The sequence below is a fragment of the Pleurodeles waltl genome, chromosome 6, assembly GCF_031143425.1.
Source record: "Pleurodeles waltl isolate 20211129_DDA chromosome 6, aPleWal1.hap1.20221129, whole genome shotgun sequence".
In the NCBI taxonomy this organism is placed as follows: domain Eukaryota; kingdom Metazoa; phylum Chordata; class Amphibia; order Caudata; family Salamandridae; genus Pleurodeles; species Pleurodeles waltl.
The window spans coordinates 1016205700-1016226893 of record NC_090445.1 but is presented as its reverse complement, the minus strand read 5'-3'; the positions used below and the strand labels follow the sequence as shown (position 1 = coordinate 1016226893).

Genomic DNA, 21194 nt, shown 5'->3' with positions numbered 1-21194 from the left:
TAGTAAGCGCTATATAAATACGATTACAATACAATACAATCTGAATGCCTAAGACTGGTTAGACTTTGAGCATCTCTGGGATGCGCCCACCAAGATGAAAGTGTCTGAATTTACCTCTTTCTAGGTGCTACCTATATGGCAGGATTTACATTCAGAGGAACTCATTTTTTTGTTTTTTGCCATGTAGTAAGATTTTACAGCCTGTGGATGAGCTTGCAGAGCAAGCTAGGTTCAGTCTATTATAATACAGTTGTCAGCAAATTAAAGGCGTAGTGCTGGTGGTCATTTATTGGGATGTTGTGTTTTGGCATCCTCAACCATACCACACATCTCATTGGCAAAGAGAGGAAAACAGTGGTGCTTGCAGGCTCCCCTTTTTAACACAAAACCTTTAATAGAAAAGGCCTTGCTCTCCCTTCCCTCCTGTTCAATATGTGGTTATTTCATTCCGTACTGCAGCATTTGGAGAAAATATTTAGAACCAGATTTAGAGGCATATTTGCAAGCCCCTAGTGCCGCCTTAGCGTCAATGTTTTATGCTAGTGCAGTGCTAACCAGTCCCCTACCCTGCTCCATATTTACAAAGGCACTGTGCCACTTTATAACACCTTGCGCCACATTATACCTTTGCCAGGTATAGTTTATGCAAGGGGGGTGTTTCCCCACAGGGAGGTCCAAAAAAATGGTTCCGTGAAATTATCAAGATTTCACTGCGCCATTCTAGCATCACTTTTTAACGCCTGCTTAGGGCAGGTATTAAAGTGAAACTAGTGCATTAGCCTATGGGCCTCCCTGTGCATTGCTGGACTAGAGCTAAAGCACCACAATAGCATTAAAAAAATTACTCTGTTAGGCTAACGTGCACCACGGTGCGCTGTATTGTAAATACAGTGCTACCATAGTGTTGTTAGGGGGTGCAGGGTGATGCAAGGAAACTGGCGCATTGGAGCCGATGCACCAGTTCCTTGTAAATATGCCCCTTAGTTTTATTTAGCCAGCGTACTGGCACAATGTTATGTGCCTTTTTGCAATGCAAAATGGTGATCATGGCAGTCGAGGCTCTTGTGTACAGCTTCCCATCCAGAATTTGGTACTTAACATATTTTGAATGTTATAACAAGCCACATCCCTTACACTGTTGTCAATGTTTTCATCAAGTCTTTGTTATGTTCAACACCCTTGAAATCATGAACGTCAATTCACCAAAATGCCAGGGGAAGTAACAGCACACTTCTTTGACCTTCGATTTCACACACACACACGCTTACGCACGCTCTCTCACGTAAATGCACGCTCACCCACAAGCACGCACACAACATACACTTGAAAGCTTTTTTTTTTTTTACTTACCTCAGATGTCAGGGAATGTCATATTCCAACTAATTGTACTCCACTTTTTATTACACTGATAGTGAATATTGAAACATTGTTCACCATTATTGTAATAAAATTGAGAGAAAACAATTAGAGCGGAGCCTCAACCAACGTCCATAAGGACGAGCTTGAGCTGTGATCCTGGCACTGATTTTGCAGCCTCGGAGGATAGAGTCCACAAAGGCAGTGTTAGGGGTCCTAAGGGGCAAGCCAGGGGTTGCAGCGGCGACGTCCATGCCTGAAATTTGCAGCAGGATAAAGGTTGCAAGCATTAGAGAGCACTTGAGCTGAATGAAAGGACCATCACGCACAACAATGAGGTATGGTTGAACGTGTGCTTTTATTATGTTACAAAAGAAACACTTAAAACACAGCTAAAAAAATAACACATTTTTCCAAAAGAGAACGTCATCTTAAAAAAAATACAGTTAACATATTTGGAGTATATCAAGTAATACTGCCTGAAAAAAGCATCTCAGATAACATTGAACACATGAACGTGATTACAAAACATCTTAAAAAGCAATAAAGTGCCGTACTCTGCTACTAAACTGAGACGTGCGTGTTCGCCTATCGTCCAACACTGAACACATTCTAAACCCACTGAGACAGGAGCTACACCAGGACCGTTCTGTACATTTTTCTCAAAATGGCGTCAACGGTTCAAAGGCAAAACTATAGCGTGAGAGGGAATTATATAGCGGGAATTATATAGGAAGCATGGGTAACACTTTTTGTGAAAAGTTCATCAATGCCATAAAATTACAGGGTAATTACAAATATGTACATACATTATTTACACATAGGATCGTTTAATAACTGCTATGATATTTACCTACCTCCATGCCTATTTAAATGTCTCTAGATCTGTGCTACTGCTAATAGAAGTTCCAAATTCCAATTCCAAACAGTCACTGCAATAGGTATGGCTTGCATTTTCAGGTATAAGCCAGACTTAATGGCTTTGCCAAAGCCACCAGGTACACTGAATGTGTATTTCAGCAACAAGCCAGTGACAGGAGCTGGAGGGCTGCAGTGGACGATGCATTGAATCAGCGGCCTGCTGGCTTGAAGTTGTTACCTAGGGATGCCAGGGCCTGTTCCTCTAATGGAAAACATTCAGGAACAGGCTGTGGCTTACCTAGCAGTGAATTTGTTTTGCTTGAAGTGAACCAATGTGTCTTGCAGTAAAAAATTAACAAACATGAATAGCTTTTTTTTAAATATATCACGCATGTTAAGGTAAATAACTGAATGTGACAAAAGGTGAGGTGATCGAGTGTACATTTCAGATCTAAAACAATCGATCGACAACTCCGATTACAGCGCTTCCTAGGAGGTGAGGGATACATCTAAACAAACCATTATTATGACAGTGAGACTAAAATGCTCATTTAGACTTATCGGAGACGTGACTGGCAATGGTGCAAGCCACTGACTGAAATAAGCTGACCTAAATAAGACCACAGTTTGAAGGGACCCGACCCACACCCCGCTCTATGTACTGAACACAAGCGGTTGGCTTTTCCAGGCCTAAAAATGAGACAAGTTCATCGGAACATTCAGAGAAAAGAATATGTTGATCTTTTCCCTGTGATTCCTGAAGGGAGGTCAGTGGGGATGTTAAAGTCGGGAATTCTGTATGTATTTTTCTTGATTGTCACTCCTACAAATCTATTGTCCTGAGCACATTTCAAATGAACGGTTGGCACCCGTCCCTTGTCCCATCTGAAGCATCCCCTTTTTAATATTGAGTTTTGGGACTTGGCTTGACATCTGTTAAAATGTCACAATTAATGTAGGGAAGTTTGTTTTTATAAACTATAAGGCTTCAAGAATAATTTTTAATGGCAGACATTAAGGCCCATATTTATACTTTTTTAGCGCCGCATTTGCGTCATACTAATAAAAGTATAAATATGGGCCTAAATTTACTTGATGACCTTCCAAGCTCATTCCCTTCCCCTAACATCCATAGCTTCAGAAACAAAATGACCACAATGATAAATATACGTTTTTGAAATGTTATGGCATACTAGCCCAAATCAGGTATTTAGTGAGAGGAACATTGTAAGTCAGACAAAGGGGCACACTGTCACTTCTGCATTGAGACAAATGTTTTCTAAAGAAGCAAATATTTAAATTTTAAAAAAAATCAAATAAATGACCAACATATCTTAGAATTCGGAATGTTCATCCCCAAAACGTATGTTGAGAGAACAAAAGCTGTAAAAAGATTGCAGAACTACTAAGCAAAACACAGAAAAGAAATGCAAAATGTGTGCTTTTATCAACATGGTAAGAGTTCGAAATGTTTAGAACGTTATAGGGAGGGGTACTTTGCTGCTAGAAGGATACCTGTTTTGTTTATACAATTATATTTGTACAGTAGCAATAAAAACAAGATCATTTGAAATTTGTATATCTAAATAATGCATACAAACATATATAACTATATAATAATTATTAAAGGTAGTTTAATGCTGTGACCTTCTACAGGAATTGCTTGTCTGTTTCACATGGGCAATGAAAAGATATGTAAGATATGATCAATTATAATTACGAATTTCTTGTTAATCAGGTTGCGTGACATCACCATTCCCATTACCCGAAGAAACCCACCTGGGTCAATGGGTTCATTACAAAAAGCTTGTGGCCAAACCATAAATAAGTATGGTTTATAGTGCAGTTAATAAAACATTCTCCACATGATATCCCCACTACAATTTTGAAATGATGTGAGTACACTTGCGTATGAGTCAAAAGTCAGGATGCTGATGTGTAAGATTAGCATGTTCAAGATGTATCCCTGGTAGTCAAATGTCTGAAATTATAGAGTGCTGGAAATAGATGTGCTGGCATATTGGGTACTAGGCTTGCAGACATCTCTTTAATTAAAGTTTCTTGACATGCTATTGAAAATGAGGCACACTGAATGGATGCAGCCACTGTACTTGGACTGCAGCATCCAGCTTGAAATTGACTATGGGCTTTGTTGAGTTCTTGGTGGTGTCAAACCCGTTTTTAAATGACAGGTAGGTGACCTACGGGTTTTGGAGGCACCTCTCACATTGCACTCCCACACAAAAATATTTCTGATTTCCAACTCTTAAAATATTGTTTCGGATAGCATCAACGTGGCACTTTTGTGTTCAACAAATGAGTGGGTGGGACGACTGGGGACACAAGTGGGAGGAAAGGTCTCTACCAGTATTCACAATTTGTGTTTGCTGCCCATTTAGCTCTCCAACACGACCTAAATAAAGATTTCTCAATATGTCCACGTCCTTTTATTGATACCCTTTAATCTGTGCAAAATAATCAAGTAAAATTGAACAATCACAAATCTGTCAATGTAATATTTTTAGGTCAGAGACATATAAGGGGATATTTTCTAATAGTTTGTGTGGATGCTCTGATTTACCTATCTTAAATAGAGCACCTGGTCGCAGTGCTGCGAGTTGGCTCATGCAACCATTAGCAAATCAAGGCCATAAGTTTCCTAATTGTATGGTAAGAAAATACATCATTGATTTTCTGCTTAGGCATAGAATAAGGCATGTAATAAGCACCATAAACAATCTTATAGAGGCCTATTGGTCTCTCAACAGCTTCTTAATAAGAGGTTTGGGACATGGCCTAAAAATAAATACTGTCCTCAAATTGGCAAAACAAAAACTACAATTTGTATGTATGACAGACTCCCAAAGCAGCTGGTAACAACTTACCTATTTATTAAATAGTTGTATGTGGTCCTCCAGCACAATAAGATATTATTATGCTTTAAAATAAACTGAAAGGAGAAAATAACAAGATAACAACAAAACCTGAAAAAGAGTAGAAGAGTAAATCTGAAGAATAGAATTTGGATTCAGTAGGAAGCATGTTCATTAAAAAGTTGGAATGGGTGTTTTTTTTTTTTTTTAGAATATCAGGAACTTTGTCCCAGGAGGGGTGAGTTTCACAAATCAAAAACTTTAACACAATGCAAGTGTCCATTTACATAACAGCAATTAGTACTAGTGCTTGATGTGCCGCAAACTGCTCATAATTGTGTCAGATCAGAGGCAAAGGGGTTCAGAAGGGTAGAACCTTGTACAAGTAGGGTTCTACCCAAAACGTGAGTCTCACTAGATGGCTGGCCACTTGGTAAAGTAAACGTAATGTGGTGACCTATAGGGGCAACAGGGATACATTGAAGTTAGTCCTTTGCTTGACCACAAGTCAGTGATGGGCAAGTAATGCAGGGGAGATGTGATCACATTATTTCGGGTACAGATGAAAGTGACTAAATGATTTTAGAACTTCATTTTAATTTTGGTGACTTATCCCAGATATACATCAATTTCCAATTTGGAGAGCACCATTGCAGTTGCATCCGTGATTTACTGTAGAAGGAGAAGGAGAGACAGGATAATTGTGTGGATGCACAGATGATTGAACATTTCATGACATTCTTGATCTTGTGCATCAGGGAAAGATCGGAGAATATTCGGATTTTCAAGTTAAGGAAATTTTGGAATGAACTGGTAGAGCCCAAATTTGGAAGTCGGTCAACAAGAAGGGTAGTGGTGGCCTCCCTGCCCCAGAAACCATGACTTCTGTCTTTTAGCATGCAAAGCGAGTTAAGTTACATTCATCTATTAACAACACTCAGATATTTCTGTGCCTGGCTGACTCACAGAGTCTCTTATATGAATCTTGGAACTGTCAACATGCATGTGCTACCCCAGACTGTAGTTGGCAGTAATGCTTGCTACGCATTCCACGTGAACAGGGGCAAGGCTCAGAGATAACACCAAGCTCTGAGGTACTCTGCATGTGATGTTGTTTTGGAGTACAGTGATAGGATTTCACTTGGTAGGTTTTACAAGCCATAAACCCCTATTGGGTTGGGACGACCTGGCACTGCAAGTCAATGAAGGCAGGTGCGCAGTACAGCTTGGTCAAAAGTATCTAAAGCCAATGAAAGGTCAAGAAAGACATGCCTGGCCCAGAGCTGGCTATGAGCCAGGCAAGGTGCTAGTCGTTAACTGATATGCATTAGGTGCCATATCTGTACCCTGCTATGAATACAACATTAGTTTCAATTCATTGAACACATGTGATATACCCAGTGGGCAGAAATCTGGGCATATACAACCCGACCTATACTACACACTGGAGGTAAAAATATGCCTGTAATTGAAAAGTGGAAGAGATGGTCCGCATTAATCATGCTTAGAAAGTGAGTGATCTTGTTATGTATGAGTTGTTAGTGGGCATTCACGTGTTTCAACTAAGTTTAAATGATCCAATTTGAGCAACTGACGCATATTCTTGGATATGTGCTGCACAATGTGGAAAGAAGTACTTCTATAATTATCAGTTGTATCAGGAGCTGCATTGGACCTCCTAGAGCGTACTAATCTTGCCATCTTTTTGAGTTGTTGGTAGATATCCTCTTGATTCAGAGAGACATTAAAAGGCCCAGAGAGGAAGAGAGAGTGAGGCCATACCGGCTCACATTAATGCCTTTCACATTATCAATTTTGTTGGTTGGGGTTTGAGGGAGCTGGTGATCCTGTATAGCTAGCCTTGAAGAGCTTAGATGACCTCCAAAAATGTAGAGGGTGGAACATCGCAACTGTGGTATGTGAATATAGGTGACCTGGTCATGGTAATTTGGCACAGACAAGGATGATTTTATCATGAAACTCAGCCATGAGATCATTGCACAATCATTGAGAGGTAGTCGCCATTGATAGTGGTTATGCACTGGGGACCAGCTCAAGATAGACCTTGGACAGTTCATTGAGCATTGTCTGATTACATATGTGAGATAATAAATAAACATTTTTGAAAGAAGGGTGACCTATTTATTTTTTGGGTAGAGAATGCACAGATAGTGCTGTCAAAGTGAAAGTGAAATTTTAGCAAACCTCTTCGACAGCAATCCAGTAATCTTAGTACTCTTAAAACACAATTATGATTAGCTTTTGCCACAATTGTCTTAGCTAAGGCTACAATATCGGCCATCGCAGAAAGGACATTTGCTGATGAATAGTTCATTAAGGGATTTTGAAATCTGAGTGCATTATGAAAATCATTAGTTTGGTTAAATTTATTTCTGTATTTAATGCAGGCTTCATCATTAATGAATTTGTGACCATATATTCTACCTTAAATGTTATCATTATTCCACTAGGTGATGAAGTATTTCAATTTCAATTATTTACTCTGCTGGTTGGGAAGGCTTAAACCTTTCATAGTCAGTGAAAGCAAGGAACAAATCCTAAAACAATAATTTGAGTAGTACAGAGGCTATAAGAATGGAGAACCCAGTTGTAACAATTAGGCCAAAGGCAGGAGATCTTACAGTAAGATGCCTAACCACAGACACCTGCGCTCAGGCAATAAATATCCAACTATCCATCCATCGCAGAGTGATATTCAGTATATCAGATTGCTCTGACAATCCACAAGCCAGGAAATTCCCAGAGATGAAAAAACGCTGTTGTAAATTAAAGGAAGAGTGAATACCAATCATTTCTGTGAAATACTTTTCACTGAGGCAATAGAAGGGCCAAGACAATCAATTGACATCTTGTTTGCCTCCTAACCAATCAGCAACGTTTGACTATGGTAGGATTTTTAAACTTTTGCCACGGAAAAATACTAATAAGCTATGTAATATTAGGTATTATATTAAAATTGCGCAAAACAAGAAGCAGCCCGCTATGTAGGAGCTGTCAAGCCGCCAACATCAGAAATTCTCTAAATCACATAGGGCCAGATCTAGCAAAGGTTTTTACCCATTCTGTGTCTATGGGAAAAAGTGTTCGTACATATGGCCCATAATTCCGAGTTGGATTTCTTAGAAACAATATTTCATCCCAGCATTCCTGAGGCAGGTTTTCTCTTCTCTTTTTTCTTGGTACACAATGATGAACTAAATAGGGGACTGCATTTAACTCACCTAGTGCACCAAGTACCTTCTTTCATGTTTCCTCTTTCGCAATAATGTTAATAAGATGTTCGTGTAATTATTCCCAAGGTTACACAGTTTCTCAATATTTTTCTTTGCAAACATTCAAAAGTGTTACCTCAATGAAAATATATTGTTTGTTTTATAACTCTATGCTCCAGCTTCGTAGCAGTATTCGGGGCAGCTCCTGTAGTATTTTTAATTCTTCTTCCCAACCAATCAGTGCATTTTAATATGCTGATAAAGAATGATTTCTAGGACACAGAGAACTAGAGTTCAGTGCCACATTTAAGGCGAGAATGGAGCTTAAATACACATTTCAGTGTTTTGCTGACCTTCCTCTCTAGCTAGTGGTATTTCCTCTCCATTCATCTGTGAATATTTACAGTGTTCATTGGAAGATCATTCTTGTCTAATAATGGTAAAGAATATTTGCCATGTGAATCTGTTGTCCTCACAGCTCGCTCTTGTTTCTGATATAGGGATTTCATACAGAATCATTTCCAACCAGTGACACATCTTGAACACAACATACAGGTTTCCGGCTAACTAAAGGGTGTGAGTTGATAAGTCGAAGTGATAATCTTTTTCATTTATTGCGTCAGGCACCAACTGTGTACATATACAGAACAAAACAACTAGCTGTCAACATATTAAATATATACAATCCCTACCTCAAAACAATATCCTTTCATCTTTAGGTGCCAAGCATTGCCGTGGATATATTTCTACAGGCGTTTAAAAATGAAGCAGGTTTAAAATTGAAATGTGGGCTCAACAAACTTGGTTCCCATGGTCCCATGGCCTCGTAATCTACAGTGTTGAACCTAGGTGAGTGCACATAATATCTGCACAAACGTACACACACAGCATAATTTACACACATATGTACAAAGTCCGGAATCTGCAAGCCAAGTTGCTTTTCTGCTCCACAAAGAACTGAAGCACAATGAAAAATACTTTTTGGCAGTCCATCGAGGCAAGTAAGCCCTGTTTTTAGTCCTGACAGGATTAACTTTAAGAGCCCGCAGTGGAGGTTAGAGACTTTAACCCGTTTTATTTGTGTGCCTGAAAACACGTCATCATTGAGCCAATACACTGGCTCAAAGCAGAGACTTTGGGTAGCCTTAAAACAAGAGAAAACCTGCTCATGCTTACATCACGAGGGGGGCAGGTGTCATGAAGCAAACATCTTCAAGTATGTGGTCAGGTGGCGTGGTGGTTGTCCTACAGCCCCAATTCATAGACGATACACCATCGTGACAGCTTTTCAGCATTTGTTGGGCATTTATTTTGCCCCCTTAAGTTAAACCATAAACGACTCCCCTACTATGAAATGCTCTGCCCTTCCACAACACTATCAAATATTGATCACAACCATGTCATGACGACTTTGGAAGTAATACAGGCATACGGTAAAGCCATTGTCAGCTATGCACACAATCTGCCACGATTTAGTTGGCAGTGGTGCACAACCCTGGTGCCTATCCAATGTAAGTGAGGTACAACCCTCCCAGTAAGTCATCGGAAATGGTGACCATTCCTACCAGAAATCCATTGGATGTGATCCACCACACAGCCATTGGAAATTATGCATAACCCTCCAATACAGCCAATCAAAATGGTGCCCCACATTACTGGACAGAGGTTTGAAGTTGGTGTACAGCCACACGAAGAACTCTTTGAAAGTGATGTACAAACATATTATAAAGCAATTTGAAGTTATGTACATATCTACCTCAAACATTGTGCAAGAGATGCACAACCCTATCTTGAAGACATTGGAAGTTGTGAACAACTCTACAACAATGGTATTGGAAGTGGTGTGCATAATCAACATGAGTCCATTGAAAGTGGTGCACACTCCTGCAGGGAAACAATTGCAAGTGGCTTCTAAGTTCTAATTAGACAAAATTACCAGGTTCCATCTCAGTAGTGAGTTTTCCATAGAGTCTTTTGGGTCTCAGGTATTTAAGGCTGTAAGCACGTCTTTGTGATTCTTGATTTTAAATAAGAGTTTTGTTTTGTCCAGCCTCTCCCTGCCCATTATTCTCGGATTTCAAAATAAATATATATTCGTTAGTTCATATCATTCTCTGAAAACTCTTCTTTTATAGATTGTTTGCGGGATTTGCAGTCAGGAAGATCAAACCCAAAGTCAGTCCACTCGTCAGCACCGTTCCGGTTGGGGATGGTGATGGTGTGGCGGACGCGGAAGTGCACAGCCTCCATAACTCTCTGGCGCTGAAGCTCACCAGAGCTGCCAATGGAGATGGTAGCAGCATTGCTACTAGAGCGAATCAGCTGCTGGCCACCACCATAATCATGGTTTTGCTTCATCTCCTGAAGACCTCTCCAGATGGTCAGGCGGTACTGATCAGGGATCTTCAGTGCTCCAAGATCCTGGAGGGCAAGACAACAGCAAAAGCAGTGTTAGCCATGGTGTGGCGACATTGATGGAGATCAGGTTGCAGGTGGCCAGTTGACCATGCAACCAGCAAAACTGTGGGACTGCACAATTTGGTTTTCCTCATTTTCTGCTTATGATCATACCAAAGAATATCAATAACATGATGAGCAAATGAAAATGGGGAACCTCCCAATACAATGTTCAATAGAAACAAAACATTCCCCAAGTAAATCTTCTTGCAACCATTTTTGAAGGACAGATACCAAAGAATCAATGTATACAGTCACATATGCGACAGGCATGCAAATTCTCAAGATGAAATGCTTAAAACCACAGATTGTTGAAAGACAGAGGGCCAGATTCATCATTCTTTCATGTAGCGCAGTGCAGTAACCCACCTTGCTACGCTGATTGAAAAGCAAAGGGTAGGAATGTGTCATATTTACCATGATATGGCGTATTCTTGTCCTTTCCTAGTGCTGGGGCACTTTTGACTGCCCAGTGCCAATGCAGCACCCTTGTGTCATGTTAAAAAGGTGCCTCTGTTGTAGGCAGGATTTGTTTTGTGCAGGAAGGGGTATCTTCCTCCACAAAAAGAATTATGGGAGGTATTTCCCTCTTTCTATGTGTGCTGAACATGAAGAAAGAGGACAATAACGAGGAGAAATAAATATATTTCTCATTAAGCCTCACCTGGAGAGGCATCGCGTTTTGATACAATCCCATATCTACCACTAAGGGTAAATCAGTGAATGCGAGAAAAAACACGGATGGATTTGTGGGGACACCCACACTCCCCCTGTGGAATGTCCCCTGCCGCAGAGGAATGCAAGGCAGTGATTTGCGCTGCCTTGTGTTACTTTAAATTTATCATGCCATGCAGGGCCAGGTAAAGTGGCTTGATGAATCTCATTTAAGTGTTGTATCGCCCTTGCTCCCCCTTGCGCGGCCAATGGGTGACACAAAAACTTGATAAATCTGACCCAGAAATCTTTAGTTGAATTTGAGTATATAATGCTCATTCTTTGCTTTTTATGAGGGAAGAAATGCCTAAATAAATTTTATCGGAGGCTGCTTCTTCAGTGTTAATTTTCTTGGTGGAAAGAGAGAACACACTTTTGTTTTATGTCGGAACTTTACTGTTATCAATTAATCACTCTAAACCATGGAGTCCAGCAATATTCCACACACGGCATCATCTACTAATAATTCTAAGGCATTTCTGAGCAGAGAGCAATCTTTTACCATTTCAATGTCCCCAAAATCAAACAATAGTACAAATCGTGATGCTTCCCAAACTATTGTTACACTTCTTGTGAGGAAATGTATTTATAATGGCCTTCAATATCCATAACTCAAAGTCGTTCCAAAAACAAGTGGGATTACTCAAGAACAGAAGATTACTAACTCCCAGGATGCAGATATGGTCAATTTTGCCCACATTTCATTTGCCTCAAATGCAAAAGAATTTGGTACAATATGACCTTGGTTAGATGTGAAAAGGTTTGATGAAAGTCATTTAACAATAATTATAGTATGTCGTGAGACAAGACACACATTTGAATAACTATTTGAAGTTTTTTTTTTTTTAATCTGGTGCTGCTTCACCGATATCTCAATCAATACCACCTGGGAAGCTGTTATCTTATTGGTGTATCAACCTTAACTGGATTCCAGTGCAATTACCACTAAATAAAGAACAACCTTCAGTGCAATTCTTCACCCATTTCACTTAATATTTCAATTGATGCAGCTAAGTTAACATTTCACAATTGTTTCAAGACTTTGTATATTATGTTTGTTTTCTTACAATTTTCGAATATATTGGTCATTACATGCCAAAGAACAATTTTTATTATACACACTATATCAATGATATGATCATCTTCAGGAAAATAAATAATGCTCCCAATTCATTTAAATGTTAAAGTAAATATATGAACTTCAAATTAATTATTTTTTCTTAAAATGGTGGTGAGTGCACTTCAGTTCACTATAAATCCAAGTAACAGTCACATTTTGGTGTTAATGTTGCTAATTGAAAACAGAGCAAAATGTTTCGCCAGGCAGTCGAGGCAAAATTGGTGATGGAGCTGCCCATGTGGCATGTACCATGACAGATTGGCATGCTCTAAAGTTTAAATACTCTGCAGCCCTTCACAGAACCAAAGAGCTAGAGCGATTAACTTATGGTGTTAGCGAGGAACGTTATTTCAGACTAGACCAAAGAGTCAGGAACGTAAAGGTCAAAGCCAAACGATACAGTGTGGAAAATACTGTATTAACTACAGAGAGGATAGTTTTTTTTTTTTTAAATGTGATCCTGGAAAGCAGTACCTTTATTACACTTACATCTTTTTTGGTTATTTGCTTTCAAGATCATTCAGACCTTCGCATCAGGTCATAGAAGGGACCAACATGATCTGAAAAGCTCGCACCGAAATTAGGTAATAATCTAATAAATGTCACATACTTGAAAGACTGTTGTTTGTTTTTTTGCCGTAAAAACAAACTGTAAAGCACAAGACTATACTAAATGTCCTCTCTGAAACAAATGCATTTACCTATTAAGCAGGGTTGTTAGGAACATACAAATCTGTTAGGAGCAACGCATTTGAGCAAGGGATTTGGGACTATCATTAAAGGAGACATACTTTACAACACAACTTCAAGTTATTTGAAGAATAAAGACCACAAAATTGTCTAGATGTAAGTGACAGAACCTGGGTAATTTCCCGGTGTACTTTAAAACGATGTGAGATTATTTCACTTGCACCCATTCTCCATGCTAGAAATTCAGAGGGTTTTAATAGTTGCAGAATATATCATGCACAACCACACACATACACACACACACAATTCTACAAGATTAGAAAATATATCATGAGTCATTGTTTCAGCTGAAAGGCAACTCAGTGTGTAGCTCTTGGTTATGCTTTATGCAGACTTGCAACTATTCACTATCAATGTTAGTCATTAAAATGCTTAGTTCTAATCTACATCTATCCAACTGGTCCCAGCAACCAATGAAAAATCAAAGTTCTAACAAAGTTGTCTGTAGGTATTTAAAGTGGCTCCTGGCAGGTAAGCGGAGAAGACTAACCTAAGGATCACAGGGCTGGTTTATAATAAAACCAGTGAAGGGTGTCACAATGTGTTGGCTTTTCTCTTGCTGTCAGGCAAGAGCACAGGCTGAAGTAAATTTCAGTGGATTATATGCCAGCCTGTCACTGTGACTTATTTATTTACTATGCCACCATGCAAGGAAGTAGTTCTCAACGTTCTTAAAGATAGGGTGAACAATCTTTGATCACAATACTGAATGAGATGCCAAAAACATCCAAAGTTGAATAGTTTGTGCCAAATGATCTCTACCACCTTTGTACCATGACTTTAGGGTAATCCCCCTTTGAAACTAACATGTAATTATTTTTAATTCACCCTTTGCTTCCTCTTCTTTCATGTTATAGTGTAATGCCTAAAGAATACAAGCTTGTATGTCTACATATCAAATTATATCTGCCCTAAACCGAAACCTGGTGATCCATCCCCGGCAAATTTGATGCACACAAATTTTGGAACTTCTGCAAGGGTTTTATGGGTAAGTATGCAGTGTCCCCTTGTGTGAGATGCTGATTACTATTGATCACTGTTCCTTCATGGTAATTGCCCTCAATCAATTTTGATGAACCATAAACTATGCCTTTCTGCATGACTATGTCAGGTTTTGTTGTGCAAAAAAGAGTTTTGAGATCAATTTTCTAAATTAATAAATAGATGAGAAATTATCAGAAAGTAGAATAATCAACTTAGCCAGAGGATAATGTTACAAAAATTGATTTCTGCCCAGTCTCTGCCTGCAGAGATACATAACATAGGGTCAAACTGCAAAACAAAGCTTCCTGTTGCCATTTACCTCCATGGTTAGGTTCTGCAGATGGTAAATATTCTGTAACCCTTGTGATGTGAAATATTCGATGCAGTTTGGGCACCCCAATCCTGTCAAAAAACTGCAGAAAAGAAGAGGATTGAAAATAAGATGGTATTAACTTGTCTGCTCAAGTGTCACAGTTACTGACAAAATACATACAGACGTCTTCGAAAGACAAATGGCGGTGTTTTGGGGCAAACTTTAAAGTTGTACTACGTTGGTAATTTGATCTAATGTGATTCACAATGCTGGTTTGGTGTTTGCTGAGATAGTTTATACAACAGATGGGAATTGAATCACCATTCACAAAACTGTACTTCTGAGTATGCGCATGTTTGTCCCCCCTATCGTTGTGAGACATTACATCTATATCACATATTACCTACAGCTCTTTTCAAAGTAGAACAAATACAAAGCTAAAAGGGGAGGGCACTGTCAGTGTTTCCTACATAATTGTTTTTTTGGGTCCTTTGTTAGTAAAAGTGCAACATGCGTCTCATCCTTCCATCACCTTAAACAGAAAAGTCCACCTTCTGGACACTTACATTCTGCCAAGGGGTTCAAATGCACAGCAACGGACTAAAATGTAGTAATCCTGATATTCCTTGGCTTATCTGCTGGCTACCAGTGATAACAACTCTTTTCAAAAGGTTTGGATAGTATTAGGCATGTGTTCTCTCCGCATTTAATTTAGAAGGTAGTGTTCCTTATGGACAAAGGATGGGGACTGTCTCAAACAGTAGTGTTTCATATTGGCCATGGTATAAGGTTTGTGTTTGATGGAAATGTTCTTTGTTAGGGATGGGGAAAGGTTTGTATCTGAGAGCAATGGTCCTTGCTGGCCATTGGGAAAGGCTTGTATCTGAATACAGTGTTCCAAGCTGAATACAGGGGAAGGTGTGCATTTGATTGCAATGCTTCTTGTTGGATATGGGGAGATATTTGTGTCTGATGGAATTGCTTTTTGTTGAACATAAAGTAAGGTTATATGCAGGCTGCACTGCTCCTAACATAGGACACAGAAGAAGTGGATTCTTGTTTTTTAAGAACTGAGTTTGCATGTTTCACAACAGTATCTTTGGTGAATGGGAAATCTTTTACAATATTCTGTCCTATTTTGAGGTTCCTTAAAGTTGCCAGATAACTAGGTTTTGACAGAGTGGAACTCGACTGTGCCTGGGAGCTGACTTATAATTTCCTCTCTCCTCTATTCAGTCCACTAGTGTAACCAACATTCTGGGTCCACTGCTGTGGCTTTATAGCCGGGTTTCTGTGTCAATACCACAGACACTGATCTGCTACACAGTCATTTAGTTTGTTCTAGTGAGGGAGGACTGGCTCAAACAACATCCCAGCCGCTGGACTAGCAAACGTGGTCATTGACCTTTGTATATAGAGTGGGAGAGGAGTTAAGACAGCTACCTGAAGTGAGACAGCTGGTCCTCTGCATTTGGAAGACCCCTACAGAAGACCTCTTCTGATAATGAGTACCACGAATTGGCTTTATTTTGCGAGGGTAAACCGTACAGCACCCAAGCGTTGCAGCACGCCTCATTGTCCAATCATAGATTTATGTGCAACATCTAGGGGTGAAAAATTCCTTCTCTATTACTGGACAGAGGAGTGCTTCTGTTCCCTTAATTAACAGTCTGAAGAGGTGGATGCAACAGAGGTTGGTGAGCTAAAACAATACTCCTTATGATACTTTGTTACACACTGGAGCTGTGTTGAGGACATTCATCAGACCCATGTGATGTTGTCAAGATAGCTGAAAGGGGCTGTGAGCCAAGGCGTTGCTGCTTTTTCACTGATAGCATGTTCTGGCTTTGAAGGATGTGACACAAGATCCGTGATTTTTCAGAACCTTTTAAAGCCACCAATAACAGGTTGTGCACACTCTGCCTTTTAAAAGTAAAACATTGTTTGACAGGGCTTTGGAAATTTTGGCCTTCACACAGCTACTGAAACTGCAGTGCCCCACATTCTGTGCAACTAAAGTTAATCATTCAAATTCCAATATTCAAAAATCAGAAACTGCTGTTAAAGAAAAAATCTAATTTTTTATAATAGGCTTTGGGAATGCCCTTTTATTTAAAAATACATGTACCACTCCTTGCATATTTCCAGAACGGATTTGTGTATGTTTTTCATCAATTTACTTCTAAATGGTGTTTCTCCCTCTCACTGCCACCTGGCAAACATCACTGCTCTTGTGGTCACCTGGCTACTTGGAATACATCATATCTCCTTCGCCCGAGGCTAGCTCTATGGTCCCCTCTCTGGTGAGCATCAACTCGATCGTCGCAATTTTGAAGGTATGTCGTCACCAAGTTAGGTCACGGTCACTGAGGTCTGTTTCTCCTGCAGACTAGATTAATTTCCAGAAAACATACTGCTTGGGACCTGTAGGTGTATGTTCATAACCTAACTGTCTGACAGTGAAACACTTTCTCTAGTCACCTGCTATTCTTTATAAATCGAATACGCTTAATTAAAATAGTCAGGTATATTATGTACTTGCTTATTCAAATATATAATCTGGCACTCCAAGGATTAAGAACTAAAGTAGATTAGCCAGTGGCGAAATGAGAATATTTAAATTTGGGTTATGTTTCAGGTTGGTATAAGGCGAGACAGACCCAGTCCCAGCTCTCATAGGCAGCTCTTCAGCCACGCCAACCTATTACAAAACCTGTGGATTCGCAGTACCATCATCCAGACCATCTGTGTTCCTGTATGTCAATAGGTCTGGAATGCTGTGTACGTGTTGTATTATCCTCATGGTTTTCTAGACCACCTCCCATGGGCTCGTACCCAAAGATTTTAACTGATGGCACTTAGTTTGTGGCACTAGGCCATTTCGCATTTGAGTGGAACTGTTGGAATGAATTGTTGAGATTTCTCAGTTGTAACAGGTGACCAGTTGCTACCATCTTGGTTAGAGTCAGGGTGAGGGGAGGGGAGTAGCGGGCATGAAGCAGAACTACAACACATGCATCACACATCACTTCTACCTGACCAGGCTGGGGTCCGCGTTGTAGGGTGGAGGCGGGGTGCAGTGCGAGGCAGACACCATCGATTGAGAGGAGTGGCCACCGTTCATGTCTCCGTTCGACTGCATGGCATGGTTGTTTAGCATACCAGGTCCTGACAACAAAAGAAAACCAGTTAAGGTATAGATACTATTGTAGGTTCTTTGGAAGGGAAGAAACATTCAACTTTCACAGTACGGGGATAACTATTTTGGCGATGGTGCAAATATCCATAGTCCAATTTAAGAATGTATTAAACGATTTGTCTACGGAAACAATTATAATCCGTGTTCCCTTAAGTCCCTGAGAAACTTAACATACAAAAATCACATTTGCTCTGCCTTTGTTCAAGAAAACAATTGCCACAGAGCTGCTTCCCACAGCAACTGATTGCCAAATGACCTTTTCACCTCTGGGTACCTGAGCTCTTTGCGCTCCTTTATGTCCACTATGACTAAAGATTGGTCTATGCTCCAGCATGTCAGAACAGCGGGCATGGGCTACTCACTGGCAGGTCAAAAACATGTTGAGTAGCAGTAACAAGGTGCTACCTCCTTGCTGTGTGGAAAGGCTTTGTACTTTTTTGGCAGCTCTGATTTTAGATGACAGAATGTTCACTGCACAAATGCGAAAAATATAACATTCAACCTTAAAGCCAGGACTTTACGGGGAATGAAAAAAGCTAGGAGGGGTGGGGGGTGTCTTAAAAAGGGGGGGGGGCGGCTCATGTAACCACAGGTGAAGCTTAAACACATACTCTACATTTCTGTGATTCCCACAGTACCATCACTGGCCAGTATTTAGGCTTCTCTGAGCTTTGTTATTGCATCCAGAAATGAAGCACAGTTGACATACACCTAAAACCAGCCAGGGCTAATGGCTTTGCCATTTGCTGTTAACTGTTTAATATAAGAGAATAACAAGAATAATTTTATTGCAAATAATACTGAAAATAGTTCAATTCTGAAATTGTAAGACAGTCAATTAAACATTACTGAGGCCTGTGAAAGGAGTTGTGGTCTTCAAAGGGTTTCAATCCCTCCCGTTGGGTTCACTGTGTGCTAGACATGTTTCATACTCGGCACCCTCTTTTCACTCTCTCCTGAATGCACTTCCTGGCAGTTCCTCATTTCACCCCTTCCAAACAGACGCCTTCACTCACCTGTAAGCATTGCATTTGCTTTTACTTTTGCCTTGTCAATGTTTCTCATGTTTCTCATGTCTCCTTCACACACATTGGCACAGAGTACAACTTGCAACCAGAAAACACGACCACTGTTCTGTGCTCTCTTCATAGAGGCCAAATATTGGACGAGCATATGTTCTGAACACCTTTTTGACACAACGGCAGGCACTCAGAACATGCGCTGCGTTCAGCCTGAACTCCAGTCTTGCTACGTTATTAACACCTAGGGCCTGATTTATACTTTTTTATCGCTGCATCTGCGTCATTTTTTGATGCAAAAGTGGCACAAACTTACAAAATATAATTGAATTTTGTAAGTTTGCGCCGCTTTGTGTAAAAAAATGACGCAAATGTGGCACTACAAAAGTATAAATCAGGCCCCTAGTCCCAACTCAAAGTCTGCACTAGCCCATGGTAGTAGTATAATGCGTGAAAACAATACAGAAACCAAACAGCCTGGAAGTAGCTATAACACTTGCAAAATTAAATAAAACATGTAACATATGGATGCGAACCAAACTGTCTGAAATGCCCTAACATTTCTTACATTCAATTGTTCAGAAATAGATCATTGTTTTTGACAACAAAAAAGTTAAGGATATGACATGGACTGGTTTAAATTTCCGTTTCTATTTCCTACCAGGTCTCAGGCCCATAGGGACCCTTCCCACCTAAAGTCCTGCTCAATGGAAAAATAGCAAACTGTGGTAATTAGATATCAGTTCTAAGTGTGAAGGAAACACACTTCCTCCTTTGCATGGGGAATGTGTTCTCCAGTAGAACTAAACTCTGCTAGAGAAAGGGGTTTCCTATGTTTTTTTTATTGGGTATGTTGATTCTAAGCCCCTTCTAAATCACCTGACAAACAGAGAGAGCAAGAATACTGAGAGTGATGAAATGTTTTATCAACATTGAACATTTCAGGTACTCCCTGGTTAGTGGCATTTATCACTTTAAAGTGATTTTACACTAATATGTCAATTAAGGGCATAGTATTATTTTAAAAAAAGGCTTGTTTTACCTTTTTTGTGGCCCTGCATGTGGCGTCTAAAATTGTCCAAATACAGTAAATTCAAGGAATATAAAGTTCTCATAAATATATTCTAGACTAGCTTCAGGCCTGCTTCTTTGAATTAACTGAAAATCGATTAAGCAAAAGCTTAAGAAGTTATATCTGGCCACGTGGCAAATACATGTTATACAACGCATTTTCACAAAATGTCAACGTTTTAATATAATGGATTTTATGACACTGCTAACAGGTTTTTGCAAACTGCACTGCTGTATTTGTCATTGAGAAATATTACCATTGACATACACCTTCCATTTTATTAGCTGGTGCAGGTAAGTGGTTCGAACGTGTTTTCACATTTTTATAGCATTCGGTGTAATGGAAAACGGAGACACAATAGAAATACAATTAGAACTATGAATAGTGCTAAATTGTTGTGGTTGTGGACTATGCCCCAGCCTCTCAACAAATAACGAGCTCACTTCTTACTGGTGTCGGGTAGAAGTAGAAGAGGCATCAGGCCCCCTTACTTCATTCTACAGTGTCTTTTACAGCAAGAAATCAGTTTCTGCCATAGCAGTTTAATAAAATCAGTGTCAGACCTTCTTACGTGAAACCTAATTTTTATGAATGGTAGCAACTGGTCGCCGCTGCAGAGATCGCCGTCATCTATTGCATGAGTTAGATGCAGAAGTGTCTTTCATAGGAAAGAGTCGTACTTAACTGCTGCTTTGTGATGGGGCTATTTGTTATCCGAATATGCACTGTTTTTGGTTGTCTTTGTAGGTCTGGCTTGACAGGGCAGTTGTCCGCAAACCTATAGTTATCAATAATAAGTAAAGTGGGCTTTGGCTCTGAGCAGAGTATTTCTCTCTCACGTCCTGGTATTGGCCCTTTGGTGAATCATTCCATCTCCTAGGGAGTGCTCACACTTCAATTCATGAGGGGTTATTTCACATCTCAAAAGTACACTATACAGGAAGTGTTTTTTTGTTTTGTATTTTTTTCACTGCAGTTGTATTTTTTACATTTTAGTCACAACTCATTATGCAAACTATTGGCTCTGCCAATTCATTTTTACTTGATAATTGCTCATGTATTGCAACTTTGTGTAGCATACACTAACAAGGATAATGTTCAAATGCTGCCATTTTTGTATCGGTAAATATGCAAATACAGACCTCATCCCACAATGTTCTGTAGTTGGAGGTAGTTCAGAGGTGGCCATTCGCCCTTATGCCTCTGTACCACTTCGGGAGAGCCAAAAAGAGCTGAAGATACA

The 21194-nt window shown here is 39.8% G+C and overlaps 1 protein-coding gene across 2 annotated transcripts in view; it reads right to left on the bottom strand.

Annotated features, from left to right (window-relative positions):
* Positions 1–1695: 1695 nt before the first annotated feature.
* The window catches only part of TP73 (tumor protein p73), a 376712-nt gene continuing 357213 nt past the window's right edge, over positions 1696–21194 (bottom strand). The window contains exons 12-14 of one of the 2 annotated variants that reach the window (XM_069239944.1): positions 17697–17829; positions 14668–14761; positions 1696–10744 (exon numbers count right to left, since the gene is read on the bottom strand). In XM_069239944.1, coding sequence (XP_069096045.1) covers positions 10421–10744; positions 14668–14761; positions 17697–17829 — 551 coding nt within the window. In that variant the 3' untranslated portion in view covers positions 1696–10420. The remainder of the gene's footprint in view (positions 10745–14667; positions 14762–17696; positions 17830–21194) is intronic. The other variant, XM_069239945.1, reaches the window with a different exon arrangement.